The 23,090-nt window shown below is 48.7% G+C and overlaps 1 protein-coding gene across 3 annotated transcripts in view; it reads left to right on the forward strand.

Moving 5' to 3' along the window:
* LOC138262281 (NACHT, LRR and PYD domains-containing protein 3-like) overlaps positions 1–23,090 on the forward strand; it is a 260,469-nt gene that overhangs the window by 106,117 nt on the left and 131,262 nt on the right. For all 3 annotated transcript variants that reach the window (XM_069212175.1, XM_069212177.1, XM_069212176.1), the window contains exon 3: positions 16,481–16,579. In XM_069212175.1, coding sequence (XP_069068276.1) covers positions 16,481–16,579 — 99 coding nt within the window. The remainder of the gene's footprint in view (positions 1–16,480; positions 16,580–23,090) is intronic.

Consider the following 23,090-nt stretch of genomic DNA (forward strand, 5'->3'; position numbering starts at 1 on the left):
GTATAGTGAATTCCTCCTAACTCTGGCACATGACATTTCTTTGGCTGGACATTTGGGGCAAAGGAAAACATGGGACGGAATTGTTCGCCATTTTCACCGGCCTCATATGTCAGAGGACACTAAGGAGTTTTGTTGCTCCTGTGTGACCTGCCAAGCCAAAGACAAGACTGGTGGCACCCCGAAGGCCCTCTTAATCCCACTGCCAGTGGTTGGGGTGCCCTTTGACATGGTAGTGGTTGATATTTTTAGCCCCCTTGACCCTCCTACAGCTTCTGGCAATAGATTCATCCTTGTGGTGGTGGACCATGCCACAAGGTATCCTGAAGCTATCCCCTTGAGGACCACTACAGCACCTGCAGTGGCAAAGGCCCTCCTGGGAATATTTTCCAGGGTGGGTTTTCCCTAAGGAAGTTGTATCAGGCAGAGGTAGTAACTTCATGTCTGCATACCTCAAAGCTATGTGGAAGGAGTGTGGTGTAACATACACATTCACCACCCCTTATCATCCACAAACAAATGGATTGGGTGAGAGGTTTAATAAAACTCTCAAAGGCATGATCATGGGACTCTCTGAAAAACTCAGAAGGAGATGCGATGTCCTCTTGCCATGCCTCTTTTTCGCCTACAGGGAGGTACCCCAGAAAGGAGTGGGCTACAGCCCCTTTGAACTCCTCTTTGGTCACCCTGTTAGGGATCCCCTTGCTCTTGTGAAAGAGAGGTGGGAGCAACCATTGAAGCCCCTTAAACAAGACATTGTGGAGTATGTACTTGGCCTAAGATCCAGAATGGCTGAGTACATGATAAAGGCCACTAAAAACCTTCAGGCCAGCCAAGAGCTCCAAAAGCAATGGCATGAGTACCACCCAGGACAGAAGGTTTGGGTAATGAACCCTGTGGCCCCAAGAGTACTCCAGGACAAATGGAGTGGACCCCATCTCATTGTGGAGAAGAAAGGTGAGGTCACCTACCTAGTGGACCTGGGCACTGCCAGAAGCCCCCTTAGAGTGCTTCATGTCAACCGCCTTACACCTTAGTATGATAGGGCTGATTTAACCCTACTCATCGCCACAGATGAGGGACAGGAAAAAGAGAGTGATCCTCTCCCTGACCTCTTCTCCAACACAGAAGCTGATGGCTTAGTGGAAGGAGCGGTGCTTGCAGACTTCTTCACTGCAGAGCAGAGGGAGGACTACAAAAACCTCCTAGGGAAATTTTCTGACCTCTTTTCCCTCATACCTGGTGTGAACATACAATTGATATTGGAGACAGTTTGCCTATCAAAAGTAAGAGTTATAGACAACCTGACCATGTCAGAGACTGCATTAAATCTGAGGTGCAGAAAATGTTAGACCTGGGAGTTATTGAGCACTGTGATTGCCCCTGGGCCATCCCAGTGGTGCTTGTCCCCTAACCTCATTGCAAAGAAGGAAAGAAAGAAATGTGGTTTTGTGTGGACTATAGAGGGCTTAATATGTAACCAAAACTGATGCTCATCCTATACTCGGGGCAGATGTGCTCATAGATACACTGGCTTCTGCCAAGTATATAAGCACCTTTGATCTGGCTGCAGGGTATTGGCAGATCAAGTTATCAGAGGATGATAAAGCAAAAACTGCATTTTCTACCATAGGAGGGCATTACCAATTCACAGTTATGCTCTTTGGTTTGAAAAATGCACCTGCCACTTTCCAGAAGGCTGGTGAATACAGTCCTCCAAGGTTTGAAAGCTTTCAGTGCAGCATACTTAGATGACATTGCTGTATTTAGCTCCACCTGGGATGATCACCTGGTCCACCTATGGAAAGTTTTAGAGGCCCTGTAAAAGGCAGACCTCACTATCAAGGCTTTAAAGTGCCAGATAGGGCAGGGGAAAGTGGTTTATCAGTTATGGACTGGGCTCCCCCTCCTACTCAGACCCAGGTGAGAGCTTTCTTAGGTCTCACTGGGTATTACAGGAGGTCCATTACGAACTATGGCTCCATTGTTGCCCCTCCTAATGACCCCACTTCCAAGAAAATGCATAAAAAGGTATTGTGGACAGCCAGCTGTCAGGAAGCTTTTGATGAGCTTGAGCAGGCTATGTGTACTGCACCTGTCCTAAAAAGCCCAAAGTAGCTCAAAAATTCATTGTCCAGAAAGATGCTCCTGAACTGGGGGTTGAGGCAGTGTTATCACAACTTAACTCAGAGGGCCAGGATCAACCTGTTGCTTTTATCAGTAGGAGGTTGACCCCTAAAGAAAAGCATTGGTGTGCCATAGAGATGGAGGCCTTTGCTGTGGCCTGGGCCTTGAAGAATTTGAGACCACACCTGTTTGGGACTCACTTCATTGTTCAAACAGACCACAAACCTCTCTTATGGCTAAAACAGATGAAAGGTGAAAACCCTAAATTGCTGAGGTGGTCCATTCCCTACAGGGGATGCACTTTACAGTGGAACATAGACCTGGGAGTACCCACTCCAATGCGGTTGGTCTCTGCAGATATTTCCACGTAGACAATGAAGACTCATCTGGGCAAGGTTAGCCTTATTGTCCCTTGTTGTGGGGGGGAGGTTGTGTAGGAAAGTACCATCTTCCTTGGCATGTTACCCCCAATTTCTACCTGTGTGTCAGTATGTTTTGCCTGTCTCACTGGGATCCTGCTGGTCAGGACCCCAGTGCTCATAGTTTGTGGCCTACTGTGTGTGTTGTCAGTAGTGCTGTGTCACTGAAGTTATGCTAACCAGAACTTCAGTGCTTATGCTCTCTCTGCTTCCAAATTATTCACTATAGTTTAGTGACTAAATTTACCAATTCCAATTGGCACACTGGACCCCCCTTATAAGTCCCTGGTATATGGTACTGAGGTACCCAGGGTATTGGGGTTCCAGGAGATCCCTATGGGCTGCAGCATTCCTTTGCCACCCATAAGGAGCTCAGACAAACCCTTTCACAGAACTGCAACTGCAGCCTGCGTGAAATAGTGCACACACTATTTCACAGCCATTTTCACTGCACATAAGTAACTTATAAGTCACCTATATGTCTAACCTTCACTTACTGAAGGCTAGGTGCAAAGTTACTAAGTGTGAGGGCACCCTTGCACTAGCAAAGGTGCCCCCACGAGGTCCAGGGCCAATTCCCCGGACTTCGTGAGTGCGGGGATACCATTACACACGTGCACTACATATAGGTCACTACCTATATGTAGCTTCACAATGGTAACTCCTAATATGGCCATGTAAGGTGTCTAAGATCATGGAATTGTCCCCCATTCCAAATCTGGTATTGGGGGGCCAATCCCATGCATTTGGGGGCTCCACCATGAACCCCCAGTACTGCCAAACCAGCTCTCTGAGGTTTGCACTGCAGCCACAGCTGCTGCCAACCCTCAGACAAGTTTCTGCCCTCCTGGGGTTTGAGCAGCTCAATCCCAGGAAGGCAGAACACTTCATTTCCTTTGGGAGGAGGGTGTTACACCCTCTCCCTTTGGAAATAGGTGTTACAGGGTTGGAAGGGGTAGCCTCCCTGAGCCTCTGGAAATGCTTTGAAGGGCACAAACTGTGCCCTCCTTGCATAAACCAAATTTACACTGGTTCAGGGACACCCAGTACCTGCTCTGGCGCAAAACTGGACTAGGAAAGTGGAGTGACCACTCCCCTGTCCATCGCCAAACCAGGAGTGGCACCCAAAGCTCCTCCAGTCTGTCCCTGGTGTTAGATATCTTGTTTTCCAAGGTGTGGGGACACTCTGGAGGCCTCTGAGTGGCGAGTGCCAGCAGGTGACGTCAGAGACCCCTCCTGATAGGTGCATACCTGGGTAGGTAGCCAATCCCCCTCTCACGGCAATTTAGGGTCTCTGCTGTGGGCTCCTCTTCAGATTCAGCTTGCAGGTTTCCTCCAGGAATCCTCTGCTTCAGCTTCTGACCGTCGGATCAACTGCAGACTGTAGGAAAGTAGCCTCTTTCTAGCCTTGTTACCCCCACTTTTGGCCTGTTTGTGTGTATATGTCAGGGTGTATTCACTGTCTCACTGAGATCCTGCTAGCCAGGGCCCAGTGCTCATAGTGAAAACCCTATGTTGGAAGTGTGTTTGTTATGTGCCACTGGGATCCTGCTAGCCAGGACCCCAGTGCTCATAAGTTTGTGACCTAAATGTGTTCCCTGTGTGGTGCCTAACTGTCTCTCTGAGGCTCTGCTAACCAGAACCTTAGTGGTTATGCTCTCTCTGCTTTCCAAATTTGTCAATAACAGGCTAGTGACTAAATTTACCAATTCTCATTGGCATACTGGTACACCCATATAATTCCCTAGTATATGGTACTGAGGTACCCAGGGTATTGGGGTTCCAGGAGATCCCTATGGGCTTTTGCCACTCATAAGGGAGCTCTGACAATTCTTACACAGGCCTGCCAGTGCAGCCTGAGTGAAATAACGTCCACGTTATTTCACAGCCATTTACCACTGCACTTAAGTAACTTATAAGTCACCTATTGTAGGAGGCTGGCCTGGCTTGTAGTGGGTACCAGAGGTGCCAGGTCCAGTTATCCCTTATTAGTGTAGAAGAGGTGTTTCTAGCAGCTTAGGCTGGTAGAAGGTAGCTATGGCAAAGCAGCTTAGGCTGAACTAGGAGACATGTAAAGCTCCTACTATACCACTGGTGTCATATGCAGAATATCATAAGAAAACACAATACACAGAGTTACTATAAATAAAGGTACTTTAGGAGCCCAGGAAATGCCAGCTGGGGGTGCAAGGAAGCTGCCACTGGATGGAACAAGCTTGGAGTTCCACAAGAAAGAAGAGAGCTAGGGACTTATCCTTTGGAAGACGGATGTCCCACGTCGCGATGAAGCTTGCAGAGGTGTTCCCACACAGAAAGACCGCAAACAAGCCTTGCTAGCTGCAAGGGTCGCAGTAGAGGTTTTTGGGTGCTGCTGTGGCCCAGGAGGGACCAGGATGTCGCCACTTGGAGGAGGAGACAGAGGGGGCGCCCAGCAACTCAGGGAGCCCTCACAGAAGCAGGCAGCACCCACAGAAGTACCTGAACAGGCACTTGGAAGGAAAGTGAACTGGAGTCCACGCAAAGTCACAAAAGGGAGTCCCACGACGCCGGAGGACAACTCAGAAGGTTGTGCACAGCAGGATAGAGTGTCAGGGACCCAGGCTTGGCTGTGCACGAAGGAAATCCTGGAAGAGTGCACAGGAGCCGGAGCAGCTGCAAATCACGCGGTACCTAGCAATGCAGTCTAGGGTGGGGAGGCAAGGACTTACCTCCACCAAACTTGGACTGAAGAGTCACTGGACTGTGGGAGTCACTTGGACAGAGTTGCTGAGTTCCAGGGACCACGCTCGTCAGGATAAGAGGGGACCCAGAGGACCAGTGTTGCAGTCTTTTGGTGCCTGCGTTAGCAGGGGGAAGATTCCATCGACCCACTGGAGATTTCTTCGGATCTTCTGGTGCAGGGTGAAGGCAGGCTACCCCCAGAGCATGCACCACCTGGAAACAGTCGAGAAAGCCGGCAGGACGAGGCGCTACAATGTTGGTACTAGTCGTCTTGCTATTTTGTTGTGGTTTTGCAGGCGTCCTGAGCAGTCAGCGGTCGATCCTTTGGTAGAAGGTGAAGAGGGAGATGCAGAGGAACTCTGGTGAGCTCTTGCATTCGTTATCTGAAGAATTCCCCAAAGCAGAGACCCTAAAAAGCCAGAAAAGGAGGTTTGGTTACCAAGGAAGGAGGATTGGCTACCAAGAGAGGTAAGAGCCTATCAGAAGGAGCCTCTGACGTCACCTGCTGGCACTGGCCACTCAGAGCAGTCCAGTGTGCCCCCAACACCTCTGTTTCCAAGATGGCAGAGGTCTGGGACACAGACCAAAGGAGATGTTCCTAGTCCTCTTCTTTCTTGGAGAACTCCAAGCTTCTTCCAACAAGTGGCAGCTTCCGTGCACCCTCAGCTGGCATTTCCTGGGCTCCTGCCCACTCTCAACACTGTCGCGACTCTTGGACTTGGTCCCCTCGTCTTAGAGGTACTCCGGTCCGGAAATCCACTTTGGTTGCATTGCTGGTGTTGGTCTTCCTTGCAGAATTCCCCTATCACGACTTCTGTGCTCTCTGGGGAATATAGGTGCTCTTTACACCTACTTTTCGGGGTCTTGGGGTGGGCTATTTTTCTAACCCTCACGGTTTTCTTAAAGTCCCAGCGACCCTCTACAAGCTCACATAGGTTTGGGGTCCATTCGTGGTTCGCATTCCACTTTTGGAGTATATGGTTTGTGTTGCCCCTATACCTATATGCTCTTATTGCAATCTACTGTAACTTTACATTGCTTGCGTTACTTTTCTTGCTATAACCTGCATAATTTTGGTTTGTGTACATATATCTTGTGTATATATCTTATGCTCATACTGAGGGTACTCACTGAGATACTTTTGGCATATTGTCATAAAAATAAAGTACATTTATTTTTAGTAACTCTGTGTATTGTGTTTTCTTATGATATTGTGCATATGACACCAGTGGTATAGTAGGAGCTTTGCATGTCTCCTAGTTCAGCCTAAGCTGCTTTGCCATAGCTACCTTCTATCAGCCTAAGCTGCTAGAAACACCTCTTCTACACTAATAAGGTATAACTGGACCTGGCACAAGGTGTAAGTACCTCTGGTACCCACTACAAGCCAGGCCAGCCTCCTACACAGACTGCTCCAGGAACCGCTCTTACTGCAACAAAGAATCCAGAAAGGCTACTGTGACTCTGCAACTTCAGCTCCAGTCAGCAACTGCAACAGTTTCCAAGGTGTGTACGCTCTGAGGACTCCTAGCCTTCAGCCTACACCAGAAGAACCGAAGGAATCTCTCGTGGAGTGACGGAGTCACTTCCCTTCTCCTTCAGGCACCTTCTTCGACGACGACCAGTACTCTGGGACTCCTCTCCTGGCGACGAGCCTACTCCTTGGAACACAGGTGGTGGACCGACGTGCCCCAGACTGTCCTAAGGTCCAGCTGTCCAAATTTGGTGGAGGTAAGAGCTTGCCTCCTCGTGCTGCGACAGTAGCCCTATGCACTGCGTCTTCTTCATCTCCTGAGCTCCTGTGCACTTCTTCCAAGATTCCTTTGTGCACAGTGTCGTTCAGGTCCCCAGCACTCCATCCTGGGACGCATAACTCACTGAGTTCTCCGTCAGAGTGGGACCTTCTTTTGTTGTGCTGCACCAACTGAATTTTGCACCTCCTTTGCACCGTGTCCAGGGACTCCCGTGGGTGACGCCTGGTCAACTGAGGTCTCTCTGAAGTGCTGAGAGCCCCCTCTTCCTCCTCAGTCTGAGTTGAGGTCCCCAGGTCTCTCCTGGGTCCAGGCAGTGCCATTTTGACGCAAAACGCAACCACTCTTGAACCAAGACTTGCTGGACGAATCCGGCGATGCAAATTGCCTGCATCCAACATCTTGACGTGAGACACCTCCTGCATGAAGCAGGAACCCGCAGCCATCTTCGTTGGTGCTTTACTGCAGTCTTCTTTCAACCGGAGAATTCCCTTTTACACCATCTTCTAGGTTGGCAGGAGCTCCTGTCCTTCCTGTGATTCTCTGCGACTTCTGGACTTAGTCTCCTCTCTTTACAGGTCTTCAGGTCCAGTCTTTCTTGGTTCTTGCAAAATCTCTTATCACGACTTCCAGTGTGTCCTGAGGAAACTTGTAGTACTTTACTCCTACTTTCCTGGGCTCTGGGGTGGGGTATTTTACTTACCGTTGGTGCTTTCTTACACTCCCAGCACCCCTCTACACACTACAGTTGCCTAGGGGGGAATTCGTTATTCGCATCCACTTTCTTAGTATATGGATTGCGTTGCCCCTAGGCCTATTGCATCCTATTGTATTTTCTACTGTTTGCACTATTTTATGACAATTTACTTACCTGATTTTGGTCTCTAGTGTATTTATTGTGTATACTACTTACCTTCTGAAGGAGTATTGCCTCTACAACATTTTTGGCCTTGTGTCACTAAAATAAAGTACAGTTATTTTTGGTAACACTGAGTATTGTCTTTTATTGTGTAGAAGTATTGTGTAACTATAGTGGTATTGCAGGAGCTTTGCATGTCTCCTAGTTCAGCCTAAACTGCTCAGCTACAGCGACTTCTAGACAGCCTGAGCTGCTAGAACACTGCCTACATTACACTAATAAGGGATAACTGGATCTGGTATAAGGTGTAAGTACCTTACGCACCCACTACAAACCAGGCCAGCCTCCTACAAATTGTCAGTTTGACAATGCCACTTTTATAAAGTGGGCATTTTCTTGCTTAAACCATTCTGTGACTTTGCCTGCTAGTGTATTCCCTGCTGGTCAGACTGACAGTTGGGCTGTTTGTGAATCCTCTCTAGACAGTGGCACAAAGGGAGCTGGGGTGTAGCCGGCATCCTGATGAGCCATCTGGGCTAGAGTGGAGGGAGGAGCTGACACTTACACCTGAATGGGCTGTGCCTGCCCTCACACAGTGCAGTCTCCAACCCCCTGGTGTAAGTCTGAAGCTAGGCCTAGGCAAGGCAGGATCTTGTGAACAACAGAGACTTTCCTTTGCGGTTTGCCTACTTCAAATGCAGAAAGTAGGGGACCCAAAACCCCAGATTTTCATATTACTTCTGGAACCAAGAGGAACCTTTGTCAAGGAGAAGAGCTGAAGAGCTGGAGGAGGAGTATTGCCCCTTTGCCTGTGACTGTGCTTTGCTGGGTTGGCCTGCAGTTGCTACTTCTGCCTGAAAGAGGACAAAGACTGGACTTTGTGGTATATTCCTGCTTGTGAAGTGTCTCCAAGGGCTTGGACTGAGCTTGCCTCCTGTCTCAGGGCCATCAAAGACTTCCTCTGCCAGCACCTTGACTCTCTGCTGAGACTTCCACCCTGCCAAGTGGTGCCCTATCCAGTCCCTGTGCCCTTGAAAGAGGAAGCTGGTGAAACCAAGGTGGAAAGTCACACACAGGAGCTGTGCAGGGAAAATGTTGACGCAGCAACGGCAACTTGGCTGTAAAAACGATGCGCCACCCGCCTCGCAGCTGAAATCGACGCATCATATGCATCGTGGCTGGAGAAACAACGCAACACCTGCTTGCGGCTGCTAAAATCAACGCAAAACCCACGCAACGCGGTTTTCTATCACCATGCAGCCAGATTTTGCATACATCATCGCTGGGCAAGGTATCGAGGTGCCCCGTCGAGAAATTGACACATCGCTCTTTTTCGGAAGAGAAAAACAATGCATCACCTACCCGACCGGAGAAGAAACGACGCATGGCCTCACTTGCGATTAAGGAATCAATGCATTGCTGACTTTTCCAACGCTGGCTCGCCCGTGGGGCTTTATTTTTTATGCAAACCAGGTACTTTGTTTGTAAACAACGCATCCATTGATTTCTATGGATTAAGACTCTTTTTACTTTAAAAATGTATAACTTTACTTGCGTATGTTGGAGTTTTGTCGTTTTGGTCTTGTTTGATTTAGATAAACATTGGCTATTTTTCTGAACTGGTGTCGTATCCCTTTTGTAGAGTTTTCACTGTGTTACTGTGTGTGTTGGTACAAATACTTTACAAATTGCCTCTGAGATAAGCCTGACTGCTTGAGCCAAGCTACCAAGGGGTAAGAAGGGGTTATCCTAGGTGTGTATCTTCCTTACCTTGACTAGAGTGAGGGTCTCTGCTTGGAGAGAGTGGAAACTGACTGCCAACCAAAGACCTCATTTCTAACAGTAACACACTGAAAACACCACAAAAATACACCACAGAGGTTTAGAAAAAATAGATAATATTTATCTGAATAAAATAAGATCAAAACAACAAAAATCCAATATGCACAAGTTGAGATATCACTTTTTAAAAGTTTAAAAGAGTCTCAATCCTTAAGAATCAGTTGTTGTATCTTTGTAACAAACAGCACCTGGGGTGCATCAAAAATAACGACGCAAAGGGGGCTTAGAGGAGAAGATGCGTTGAAAAATAAGGTGCTGCAGCAGATTTTCTGGGGCAGCACAGACGATGCACAAGGTGATACATCGATTTCTAGGAGCGCAGCCTTGGTTTCTCACTGCGATGCAGGGATATTTTGATGCCCAGGGATGATGCGTTGAAAATCCTAAACGTGCTTGTAGAAAGAAGCAGGTGCTGCGCCGATCCGGTAGGTGTTGTGGTAATTTTTCAGCCGCGAGGTAGGCATTGCATCAGATTTCCAGTTTTGAGTCCGGCGCTGTGTCGTTTCGGTGTGGCAATCTTCCAGCCTTGATGCAGGTGCTGTGTCGATTTCTGCAGACGCTGCATCGATTTTCCAATGCCCAAGGATTTCCTGAAGGGGTGTAGTCCTTGTTGGCTCTGAGACTTCAGGAACAGGAGGCAAGACTAAGGGGGTCAATATGACACTGGCGAATGGCGTAAAATGGAGAAAAGTACTGCCAACAGGCTGGCGGTACTTTTCCCCATATTATAACATTAGCGGTTTGGCTCAAGCCAAACCGCCAATGTACCACACCATCCGCCACGGCGGTAACGGCCGCTGGGCTGGAGACTTCAGTCTCCAGCCCGGTGGCCGTCACTAGCCCGCCTGTGGGATTATGACCCCGCCTGCCCACATTGTTTTCGTGGCTTCCTTACCACCACAAAAACCATGGCAGTAGGCACTATGAGTGACAGGGAATTCCTTCCCTGTCACTGATAGGTGTCTTCCCCGCCTCCCTCCCCCTCCCCTGGTTTCCCTTCCCAGCCCCCCTACAGACCTCCTCTCATTCATGCACCTTCATTCACACATGCATTCACACACTCATTCTCACATTCAAGCACGCATGCAGACATCCATTCACACACACTTACATACATATAGGCACACATGCATACACGCAACACAACATACACTCACTCACACATCCATACATGCACACACATACAACACGCAACACACACCCGCATTCACATATGCACAGACATGCATACATCCCCCCTACACACACAACACCCTCCACCCCCCAGTCCCTCTTGGTCCCTCACACTCTCAGCAGCTGCTCTTATGGTGGGCTCCTGCAAGTACCGGATGAAACCCTGTTTAAGGTCCCTAGGCAGTCAGAATTTCAGGGGCCCCCTCGCAAATCATCTCCTAATATGTTTTTAATTTTACCAACCAACAATTTTAATAAACTAACTTCATTACACAAAACTAAACATTCCACGTACGTAGTTTGCGCCAACTACATTACATTCATATAGTATTTTCTCAATAGAGTCTTTAATGTAAACTTTTTGTTTCTTTGAGTTAATTTTTTTCCATCTTTTGGAAACAATTTAAGAAAGCTTGAGTGTCATTTTCTTTCAAGATCATAGCAAAATTATTTCCATCTGTTGTTGCGGGCCCCTAAAGGGAGTAGGGCCCATAGGCCGGTTCCTACTTTCCCTATTTGGTAATCTGGCACTGGTTCCTGGGTGCCTATTGGTATCTACTTTCTTCGCTTCAAGCTGCAGTGCAGCACTCAGCTTCTAGTGTGGTCACATGGAACGCGGGAACATGCAGGTCACGCACTGTGCACTTGGAGAGCAGCGCATGGCCGGGAGTCACCTGCAGCAGCAGATTCTTACTTCAGCTGGCCACTATAGGAGGCTGCCCTCGTGCGTGGTGTGTACCTAAGGTACTTACACCTTATACCAGGTCCAGGTATCCCTTATTAGTGAAATGTAGGCAGTGTTCTAGCAGCTTAGGCTGATAGAGGTAGCTATAGCAGAGCAGCTTATGCTGAACTAGGAGACATGCAAAGCTCCTGCAATACTACTAGAGTTACACAGTACTTATACACAATAAAATACAATACTCAGTGTTACCAAAAATAAAGGTACTTTATTTTGGTGACACAAATAATAAAAATACCTTAGAGACTATACTCCCTTAGGAGGTAAGTTATACACAAATTATATACACTAGTATTAGAAAACACCAAAGGTAAGTACTAGAACCCACCCCAGAGCCCAGGAAAGTAGGAGTAAATCACAGCAACTTCCCCAGAACACACACAGAAACGAAAAGAAGGATTATGGAAGAACCAGAAGAGACTGCAAGACACCAACAATGGATTCCTGCACCTGAGGACCTGTGGAAGAAGGGGACCAAGTCCAAAAAGCACAGAAGAGTCCCGGGGGGAACAGGAGCCCCTGCTAACCTGGATGAAGGTGCAAAAGAAGAACCAACGGTGAGGAAGAACAGTCAGTATTGCACCCAAGAAGACGTAGTCGGGTTCCTGGTTGGTTCAAATGATGTCCCACGCCGAATGGAAGATTGCAGTTTGGTATGCGTTGCTGAAGTCTGCCAACAAGCCTTTGTAAACGCAAAGCTCGTGGTTAGCGGAAAATAGCCCTGACCAGGATGGAGAGTCAGAGGGGGCTCTCAGCAACTCAGAGAGTCCTCAGAAGACCAGGCTGCGCACACGGGAATCCCACAGCACGGGGACAAGGAAGGTGCAAAAGGAGGCCCACGCAGCACTACGACAAAGGCTCCCACACCGCTGGAGAACCACTCAGGAAGCTGTGCGCCGCAGAATAGAGTGCTGGGGGCAGGAGCTACTAGGTGCACAAAGAACTTTGTGGAAGGATACCAACAAGCCTTGGCAACTGCAAAACACGCAATGCACGTGGGTACTGTCTTGCGCGTGGGAGGCAAGCTCTTATCTCCACCGAAGTTGAACGTGAGGATCGTCGGTACCACTTCAGACCACCACCCGTGATGCAGGATCCACGCACCTCAACAGGAGAGGGGATCCACGCAGCCGGTCATTGTTGCAGTCGGTGCCTGCTGAAGCAGGGGAGTGACTCCTTCACCCCAAGGGAGATTCCTTCGCTCTTCTGGTGCAGGCTGAAGACGGGCTGTGCTCAGAGGATACACGACCGGGAAACAGTTGCAGTTGCTGGCAGGAGCTAAAGATACAATGTTGCAGAAGGCGGATTGCTTCTTTGTTGCAGTTTGTAGAGTTCCTGGAAAGTCCAAATGCAGTTTCTTCAGTGAGAAGTTGAAGTGGTGGATGCAGAGGATTCCTGCTGGAGTCTTGCAATCCGAATCTGAAGAACCACCCAAAAGAGAGACCCTAAATATCCCTGAAAGGGGGATTGGCTACCTAATCAGGTAAACACCTATGAGGGGAGGGCTCTGACATCACCAGCTGGCACTGGCTTCTCAGATGCTCCCAGAGTTCCCTGCCAACCTTGAATCCAAGATGGCAAAACCCAGGGACCCTCTGGAGGAGCTCTGAGCACCACCCCTGGGGTGGTGATGGACAGGGGAGTGGTTACTCCCCTTTTCTTTGTCCAGTTTAGCTTCAGAGCAGGGACTGGGGGATCCCTGAACCGATGTAGAATGGTTTATGCAAGGAGGGCACCAAATGTGCCCTTCAAAGCATTGCCAGTGGCTTGGGGAGGCTACCTCTCCCAAGCCTGTAACTCCTATTTCCAAAGGAAGAGGGTGTAACACCCCTCTTCCAAAGGAAATTGTTTGTTTTGCCTTCCTGGGCTTGAGCTGCTCAAGCACCAGGAGGGCAGAAACCTGTCTGTAAACTAGCGGTGGATCCGCCGTAAAATGAAAAAAACTAAACAAAGCACAGTCTTCCGTGCGTCATTATTTTAAGCCCCCAGGTGGGACAGGTCCCGGGGGCATTTGTTTTTTGGAGTGCGGGCGACCTTGTCCCCTCAAGCCCCGGGGATCACCACCTCCCATGGGCTAAATCAAACTGGCGTGGGGGAGGCCTGTTGGTCTCCCCCACAACCCTGGGGACCACCACCCTCTGGGGAAAAAATTGATTGTAATGTGGTGGAGGCCGTCAGTCAACACCTCCCAGGGGCATTTGTGCTCTTGTGTGCAGTCCCCCTCGCCCCTGCGGCCCTGGGGACCACTACCTCCCCAGGGCCTAATTAGTATTTAGTGCAGGGGGAAAAGTTGAAATGCTTCAGCAAGCAGGGAACTGCTGTGAAAGCAGCTCCGTACTTGCTGAAGCACTGGCACCTCAATTCCCCCGTGGTGCCAGATAGCCTGTAAAGGGCATTTTGACAAATTAAATTAAGAAAACAAAATAAATATGTAGGGACGGCAGGAGAGCCCTTGAAGGCTCCCCTGCAGTCCCTGAAAGCCCAGAAACGGCTAAAAAAAATATAATTAGAAAAACAGACAAATAGCTAAGTGTGAAGGTCGCAGCCAATCACAGACCTACTCAGACAGTTACACACCCACTCACACCCTCATGCACCCACTCACAGACCTGCGCACACACTGACACACCCACTAAAACACTGATGTATGCACTCTTACACCCAGACAGTCTGACAGCCACTCTTACCCCAGATATACCCTCTCACACCTATTCTCAAACCCAGAGGCCACGCCTAACTCGCGCACGGACAAAGGGCCATGCACAGCATGAAGTTGGGTGGTTAGGGGGAGTTGGCTGCAATGTCTGGCTGCAGGCCAGGTCTTGCAGGCAGCCTCCTCTGTGTACGGGCAAAGGCTGCGCATGGTGCAAGGTTGGGTGCTTATAGGGGTGGGCCTCAGGGCCTGGCCTCCTGCCACCACGCACAGCCAACATTATGAGTTCGGCTGTCTTTTCCTATGACTGCCGAAGCCGCGGGCCCCAGAAGACTGCCAGTGCTGGCGGTCTTCCGATCACATTACGAGTACTGAAGGATTTCTGCCACAATTTGGGTGGAAATCCTCCAGTAATTGTGCTGGCGGTTGTAGGTGCATGGGCGGTTCCACCACCGGCCCCACCCCTCCAAAAGGACTCTGCCAGCTGTATTACAACCTATAATATGGCCTAACGGTGTCCTGATGGCGGGGCCCTGCGGGCGGTGAAAGCGCCTGTTCCCGTTCCCTGCCACCGAAACCCTGGTGGAAAGCTGACTTGTGATACCGCCAGCGGTCTTCAGTGGACCGCTGGGTTGGAGATTCTAATCTCCGGCCCGGCTGTCCAACCGCACTGGCAGTACAGGCGGGGATGCCAACCTGTCACACTCATAATGTGGAAGTCTTCACTGCCTGCCCATCGGCGGTGAGACTGCCACCGTGGCCCTGGTGGTCTTCGGACCAGGTTCATAATGAGGGCCATAGTAATGAAAATTAATATATGTTAAAAAAACTTTGAAAGTCACTGAAAAAACCATAGCTTACAGGGATGTTCCAGTTAGGAAATATAATTTTTTTAAAACATAGAAATTCACTTAAAAAAACGAGGGTTACAGGGACGTTATAGTTAGGCTCACAATTTAAAGGTACGAAACCATAGAAACTCACAAGTTATAGTTAAAGTTAACTTGTGCCCTAAGATAACTATAACTCGTGATTCGCCAATGCTTATTCAAAGAAGTTCCTCTGAGAAAAGACCATCCCTGGACCGCTATAGATCAGGGGTGATGGGGAAGGGGGTTTGTAAATACTGAGAATACCCACACCCCCCAATGTACCTCACAATTCCCTTCCACAAGTGTACGTCACAACATTGTACCCCAACTGTACTCTGTTTCACAAAACCCTAATGCAACCGTACTTCACCAGACCCTCAAAAAAAGATGCTTCACAAGGCCTACAGCAGCTGTACGTCACTCCTTCCAACCCCAAACGTACTTCATAACACCCGTCCATGAGTTTACTTTACAAGAGCCTAGCACAACTGTACTTCACAAGAGCCTACCCCTACTGTACTTCAAAAGGCTCTTCCACAACTGTACTTTATAAGACCCTGCCACAACTGTACTTACAAGAGCCTACCACAACTGTACTTCACAAGACTCTATGGCAACGGTACTTCAGTGCCATACTACAACCATGCTTCATTACTCCCCTACCCAAACTGTAGTAGACTGAGTCAGTTCTGTCCTACTAAGCTCCCACTATACATAGCCCTGTGTTAACCTCTTGTACCGAGCAATGTCTACTCTACTACTGCCATAAGCAGTCTAACATATGTGTTTTGTTTTTTCTGATGCTATCATGTTATTCTTTCTCACTTCACCTGCTCTTCTTTCACCTGACCTACTCTCCAATGCCACTGCGGCCACTCTCCGTTCCCCTTCCTTACTCACCTACGTCACCAGACACCACTTCACCCACCCTGCTATCTTACCCTACCAGACTGTTCATAACCTTCCCTCCATTCCCCTATAACACCTGCCTACCTATCAACTCCTACTACATCTGCTCTCTGTTCCACCGTTTCTACTCTCTTCCCCATCAGACCCCATCAGACCCTTCTTCACCTGTCCTCAGTTGAAGAGGGGGTTTGTAGGACACACCCTACCAAAGCCCTCTGGTCCCCTAGCCTCCTTCTGTGTTACACACGTCCCCTGATCTATGTTCCCTACCCTGCTTTTCTGTTTTCCTGCTTCACCTGCCTAGATCCGGCTATGAGCCTCACCTCTTCTAAGTGAGTTATTTAGTGATGTTATTGATCTGTGAGATGTCCCACAGAGATAACACCTCTCTCATGCTCTCTTCTTGTGCACACAGAAAACTGAAGTCCATCGACCTGCACGAGGACACCTTTGGGAGTGAAGGCATTAAGTTACTCTCGCCTCTGCTAAGGACTCTTGATTTAACAGAGTTGTCGTGAGTAAAGTTTCCTTTTACAGTCTAGGCCATCTGCTGTGTCTCTCACTCAACGGGACAACTCTAAAGTGAGAACACTTGAGAAAAAGAGCTGCACCGAGTACAAGTCGGTGGCCACCACTGTGCAAGGGGACGAGGGCTATCCTTACACCAGGCTGTGGTAATCAGACTGGGCTCAGGCGCACACTCCTGCACACTCCTGAACTCTCCTGCACTCTCCTGTGTTCTCCAGCACACTCCTGCATGTAGGAAAGTACCCTCTTTTTGGCATGGATAACCCCACTGTTTGTCTGCTATCAATGTGCTTAGACTGTTTTCATTTGACTCCTGCTTACCAGGACCCCAGTGATTGTGCTCTCTCCCTCTAAATTTGGTTGCCTAGGACTTAGCACACTCCACAATTGGCTTAGTGGCACCCCCTTATAAGTCCCTAGTATATGAAACTTAGGTACCCAGGGCATTGGGGAACCAGGGGTTCTCCATGGGCTGCAGCATATATTGTGCCACCCATGGGAGACCATGCAAAATGTGTCTGCAGGCCTGCCATTGCAGCCTCCGTGAAAAGATGCATGCACCCTTTCACCACAGGTAACTGCACCAGGACACTGTAAGTCACCCCTGTGGTAGGCCCTCCTAGCCCAGAGTGCAAGGTGCAGGTTCCTGTGCATGAGGGCACACCTGCATGAGCAGAGGTGTCCCAATGAACTCAAGTTCCATTGCACTGGACTTTGTAAGTGCGAGGAAGCCATTTTACCTGTGTATTGGACACAGGCGACTCACTACTTGTGTCCAGCTACATAATGGTAACTCAGAACCTGGGCATGTTTGGTTACCAAACATGTTTGAATCCTACCCCAATACTGTTGTCACTGTTGTATGATTCCATGCACTCTGAGGGGTCGATAGAGGATGTTATGAGTGTAGTTAATGGATGTGCATGCATGCGTGTCTGTGTGTGAAAGCATTCCTAAAGCTGCCGGCCGCCACTGAAAGACTCCTCCACACATGCGTCATTGATCTCAAGAAAGCGTTTGACATTATTGACAGGAACCTGCTAGAGTCCAAGCTGAGTAAATGAGGTTTCGACCAACATGCTAGACACAATAAAACCCTCTGTTCCAACACTTGGGCGAAAGGCCAAGTTATCAGAAGATGGAACCTTATCCAGAGTGGTGTTCATCGGTAGACGTCTGAAGCAGGGATGCGCGTCGGCTCCCATTCTTTTTTCTGACTACTTCAAATCACAAGGCATGCCCACCAAAATTAAACAGACTGTCACTGCATGTCCTTACAATTTCCCAACAACACCATCTTACATGATCATTTGGTCATTGGCCTCCAACACTCGCTGGTCAGCCTTGAACGCTATTGTAGAAACAAGAGCTTGGAAATCAGTGAATAAAACACAGAAGTTATCACCTTTTTAAAGAATCAAAATAACTGTAGAAAAACACGGAAGATGCAGCCGTACGCCATTACCAGTGCAAAATCATACAAGTACCTGTGGGTGGGGTTTTTAGATTCAGGCCATAACAAGAAACATGCGGGGTCGCCGCAACTAAGTCAATCGGGATTACATTTGTGCCAAAAAGAGCAACACATTGTTTTACAGGCCCTTCTGGAACGACACTCATTTGAACGTGAAGTGTTAAGTACCTGCCATGGCTAACATATCCCTGAAAGCTTTTCCTAACAAATACAGTCAATGGCTCGACCAGGTACAGCTGAAGCTGTACAAATCCATCTTCAGGTTATCTAACCCAGTGAGAGAAGCTGGACTCTGTCTGGGATTTGTCCTTTTACAGCAATCACTGTCACAAATTCTGCTCTACTAAAACTTTGGTCTAAGTTGATCAAAGCTGAAAAAGGCACTTTTAAATACCATTTTGGCCAGGAAGTCACCCAATTCTTGGGCCCTCACCGTTCAGACAAGATCGAAGATCACTCCATCATGCCACCTACATATTCCCTGAGAAAATTTCAAATTCCTCCTGAAAAAGTTGATGAAAGTAAATTCCAGAGCTATTGAGCTATGAACTCTAAAAGAAAAACATTTATCCATTTACAGGTGGTACCTACAAGACATTACCGCCTCACAGACACTTCAAACTTCTAATGTCCTGGGAAACCAAACTCAGTTTTTTCAGACTCTGTTTTGGGTTCTTTGATGGAAATGATTTAACTCTCAAAAATGGAAATAGGATGAAGCCAATACTGCTTGGCGCTTTGCCCATATGCCAACGAATCGTTTGTGCTGTCGTGTGTCCAGCTTTTCTTTGTGAGAAAAAGACATTTTGTGGACAAGACTCCCACAGACTGAACACGAGGACCTACTAAAATGCATCCTGCACTGCTTTCAAAGCCTGGATGTCAGGCTAACATTGGGGTTCGGAAACTTTATGACCAAAATCCTCGACGCATTGACTAACCAGTTTGTCCCCCACAAATCATATACTCTTCCTCAGTCCTTGGGTACCACACTTGTGTTCAGCTGCTAATGCTACTAGTGGTATCTCTCTAAGGTCCCTCTGCACCACTATCCCTTCCCTGTGCACAGTCCTTGGGTACCACACTTGTGTTCATCTGCTAATGGCACTGGTAGTATCTCCCTAAAGTCCCTCGGTACTGCTATCCCTTCCCTTCTCTCAGCCCTTGGGTTCATCACTTGTGTTCAGCTGCTAATGGCACTGGTGGTATCTCCCTAAGGTCCCTCAGTACTGCTATCCCTTCCCTTCTCATAGTCCTTGGGTACCACACTTGTTTTCAGCTGCTAATGGCACTGGTGGTATCTCCCTAAGTTTCCTGAATATCCCTAAGTCTGTCCCTTCCTTCTCTCAGTTCTTGGGTACCATAGTTCTGGTCAGCTGCTAACGGCATTGGTGGTATCTCCCTAAGGTCCCTAGGTGCCTCTGTTCTTTCTGTTTTCACAGTCCTTGGGTACCACACTTGTGTTTAGCTGCTAATGGCACTGGAGGTATCTCCCTAAGGTCCTTCGGTATTGCTATCCCTTCCCTTCTCTCAGTCCTTGGGTACCACACTTGTGTTCATTTGCCAGTGGCACTGGTGGCATCTCCATAAGGTCCCTCAGTATGCCTAAGTCTATGCCTTCCGTTCTCTCAGTCTTTTGGTACCACACTTGTGTTCAGCTGCTAATGGCAATGGTGGTATCTCCCTGAGTTGCCTTGGTACCGCTATCCCTTCCCTTCCCTTCTCTTAGTCCTGGGTACATCATTTGTGTTCAGCTGCTAATGGTACTGGTGGTATTTCCATGAGGTCCCTCTGTACCGCTATCCCTTCCCTTCTCTCAGACCTTGGGTACCACACTTGCGTTCATCTGACACTTACACTGGTGGTATCTCCCTAAGGTCCCTCGATATCCCTAAGTCTATCCCTTCCGTCCACACAGTCCTTGGGTGCCACCCTTGTGTTCAGCTGCTAATGGCACTGGTGGTATCTCCCTAAGGTCCCTTAGTACCGCTCTCCGTTCCCTTCTCTCAGACCTGGGTTACCACACTTGTGTTCAATAACCAATGGCACTGATGATATTTCCCTAAGGTCCCTCGGTACTCCTAAGTCTATCTCTTCTGTTCTCACAGTCCTTGGGTACCACACTTGTGTTCAGCTGCCAATGGCAGAGGTGGTATCTCCCTAAGATCCCTTGGTACCGCTCTCCATTCCCTTCTCTCAGACCTTGGTTACCACACTTGTGTTCAACTACCAATGGCACTGATGGTATTTCCCTAAGGTCCCTCGGTACCCCTAAGTCTATCACTTCTATCCTCACAGTCCTTGGGTATCATACTTATGTTGAGTTGGTAATGTCACTGGCGGTATCTCCCTAAGGTCCCTTGGTACTGCTCTCCATTCCCTTCTCTCAGACCTTGGTTACCACACTTGTGTTCATGGATCATTGGCAGTGATGGTATCTCCCTAAGGTCCCTCGGTGACCCTATATCTATCCCTTCTATCCTCACAGTCCTTTGGCATCATACTTGTGTTGAGCTGCTAATTTCACTGGTGGTATCGCCCTAAGGTGCTTCAGTATTTCCTTCCCTCCTCTCAGTCCTTGGGTACCACACTTGTGTTGAGCTGTTAATGTCACTGGTGGTATCTCCCTAAGGTCCTTCAGTATCGCTAAGTCTATCCCTTCCCTCCTCTCAGTCCTTGGGTACCACACTTGTGTTGAGCTGCTAATGTCACTGGTGGTATCTCCCTAAGGACTTCGGTATCCCTAAGTCTATCCCTTCCTTCCTCTCAGTCCTTGATACCACACTTGTGTTCATCTGCTAATGACACTGTTGGTATCTCCCTAAGGTCTCTCAGTACCACAATCCCTTCCGTTCTCACAGTCCTTGGGTACCACACTTGTGTTCAACTGCTAATAGCACTGGTGGTATCTCCCTAAGTTCCCTCAGTACCCCTAAGTCTATCCCTTCCCTTCTGTTAGTCCTTGGGTTCCACACGTATTCAGCTGCTAATGGCAGTGGTGGTATCTCCCTAAGGTCCCCCGTTATCCCTAACTCCATCCCTTCCATTCTCACAGTTGTTGGGTACCACACTTGTATTCAGCTGCTAATGGCATTGATTGTATCTCTGTAAGGTTCCTCGGTATCCCTAAGTCTATCCCTTCCCTTCTCTTAATCCTTTGGTACCACCCTAATGTTCAACTGCTAATGGCACTGGTGGTATCTCCCTAAGGTCCCTCTGTACCTCTATCCCTTCCCTTCTCTCAGTCCTTGTGTACCACACTTGTGTGCAGCTGCTAGTGGCACCGGTGGTATCTCACTAAGGTCCCTCGGTACCCCTAAGTCTGCCCCTTCCTGTCTCTCAGTCCTTGGGTACCACAATTGTGTTCAGCTGCTAATGGCACTGGTGGTATCTATCTAAGGTCCCTCGGTTCCGCTATCCCTTCTGTCCTCACAGTCCTTGGGTGCCACACTTGTGTTTAGCTGCTAATGGCACTGGAGGTATCTCACTAAGGTCCATCGGTATCACTAAGTCTATCCCTTCCCTTCTCTTAGTCCTTTGGTACCATACTTGTGTTCAGCTACTAATGGCACTGGTGGTATCTCCTTAAGTTCCCTCAGTACCCCTAAGTCTACCCCTTACTGTCTCTCAGTCCTTGGGTACCACAATTGTGTTCTGCTACTAATGACACTTGTGGTATCTTATTAAGGTCCCTCGGTTCCGCTATCCCTTCCCTCCTCACAGTCCTTGGGCACCACACTTGTGTTCAACTGCTAATGGCACTGGTGGCATCTCCCTAAGGTCCCTCAGTACCGCTATCCCTTCCCTTCTCATAGTCCTTGGGTACCACACTTGTGTTCAACTGCTAATGGCAGTGGTGGTATCTCCCTAAGGTCCCTCAATACCGCTATCCCTTCCCTTCTCACAGTCATTGGGTACCACACTTGTGTTCAGCTGCTAATGACACTTGTGGTATCTCCCTAAGGTTCCTCTGTACCGCTATCCCTTCCCGTCTCACAGTCCTTGAGTACCACACTTGTGTTCAGCTGCTAATGGCACTTGTGGTATCTCCCTAAGGTCCCTCAGTACCGCTCACCCTTTCCTTCTCTCATTCCTTGGGTACCACACTTGTGTTCAGCTGCTAATGGCATTGGTGGTATCTCCCTAAGGACCTTCGGTACCGCTATCCCTTCCTTCCCTCCTCTCAGTCCTTGGGTACCACACTTGTGTTGAGCTGTTAATGTCACTGGTGGTATCTCCCTAAGGTCCTTCAGTATCGCTAAGTCTATCCCTTCCCTCCTCTCAGTCCTTGGGTACCACACTTGTGTTGAGCTGCTAATGTCACTGGTGGTATCTCCCTAAGGACTTCTGTATCCCTAAGTCTATCCCTTCCTTCCTCTCAGTCCTTGATACCACACTTGTGTTCATCTGCTAATGACACTGTTGATATCTCCCTAAGGTCCCTCAGTACCACAATCCCTTCCGTTCTCACATTCCTTGGGTACCACACTTGTGTTCAACTGCTAATAGCACTGGTGGTATCTCCCTAAGTTCCCTCAGTACCCCTAAGTCTATCCCTTCCCTTCTGTTAGTCCTTGGGTTCCACACGTGTTCAGCTGCTAATGGCACTGGTGGTATCTCCCTAAGGTCCCCGGTTATCCCTAACTCCATCCCTTCCATTTTCACAGTTGTTGGGTACCACACTTGTATTCAGCTGCTAATGGCATCGATTGTATCTCTGTAAGGTTACTCTGTATCCCTAAGTCTATCCCTTCCCTTCTCTTAATCCTTTGGTACCACCCTAATGTTCAACTGCTAATGGCACTGGTGGTATCTCCCTAAGGTCCCTCTGTACCTCTATCCCTTCCCTTTTCTCAGTCCTTGTGTACCACACTTGTGTGCAGCTGCTAGTGGCACCGGTGGTATCTCACTAAGGTCCCTCGGTACCCCTAAGTCTGCCCCTTCCTGTCTCTCAGTCCTTGGGCACCACAATTGTGTTCAGCTGCTAATGGCACTGGTGGTATCTATCTAACGTCCCTCGGTT

Source organism: Pleurodeles waltl, chromosome 10 (assembly GCF_031143425.1).
Source record: "Pleurodeles waltl isolate 20211129_DDA chromosome 10, aPleWal1.hap1.20221129, whole genome shotgun sequence".
In the NCBI taxonomy this organism is placed as follows: Eukaryota; Metazoa; Chordata; class Amphibia; order Caudata; family Salamandridae; genus Pleurodeles; species Pleurodeles waltl.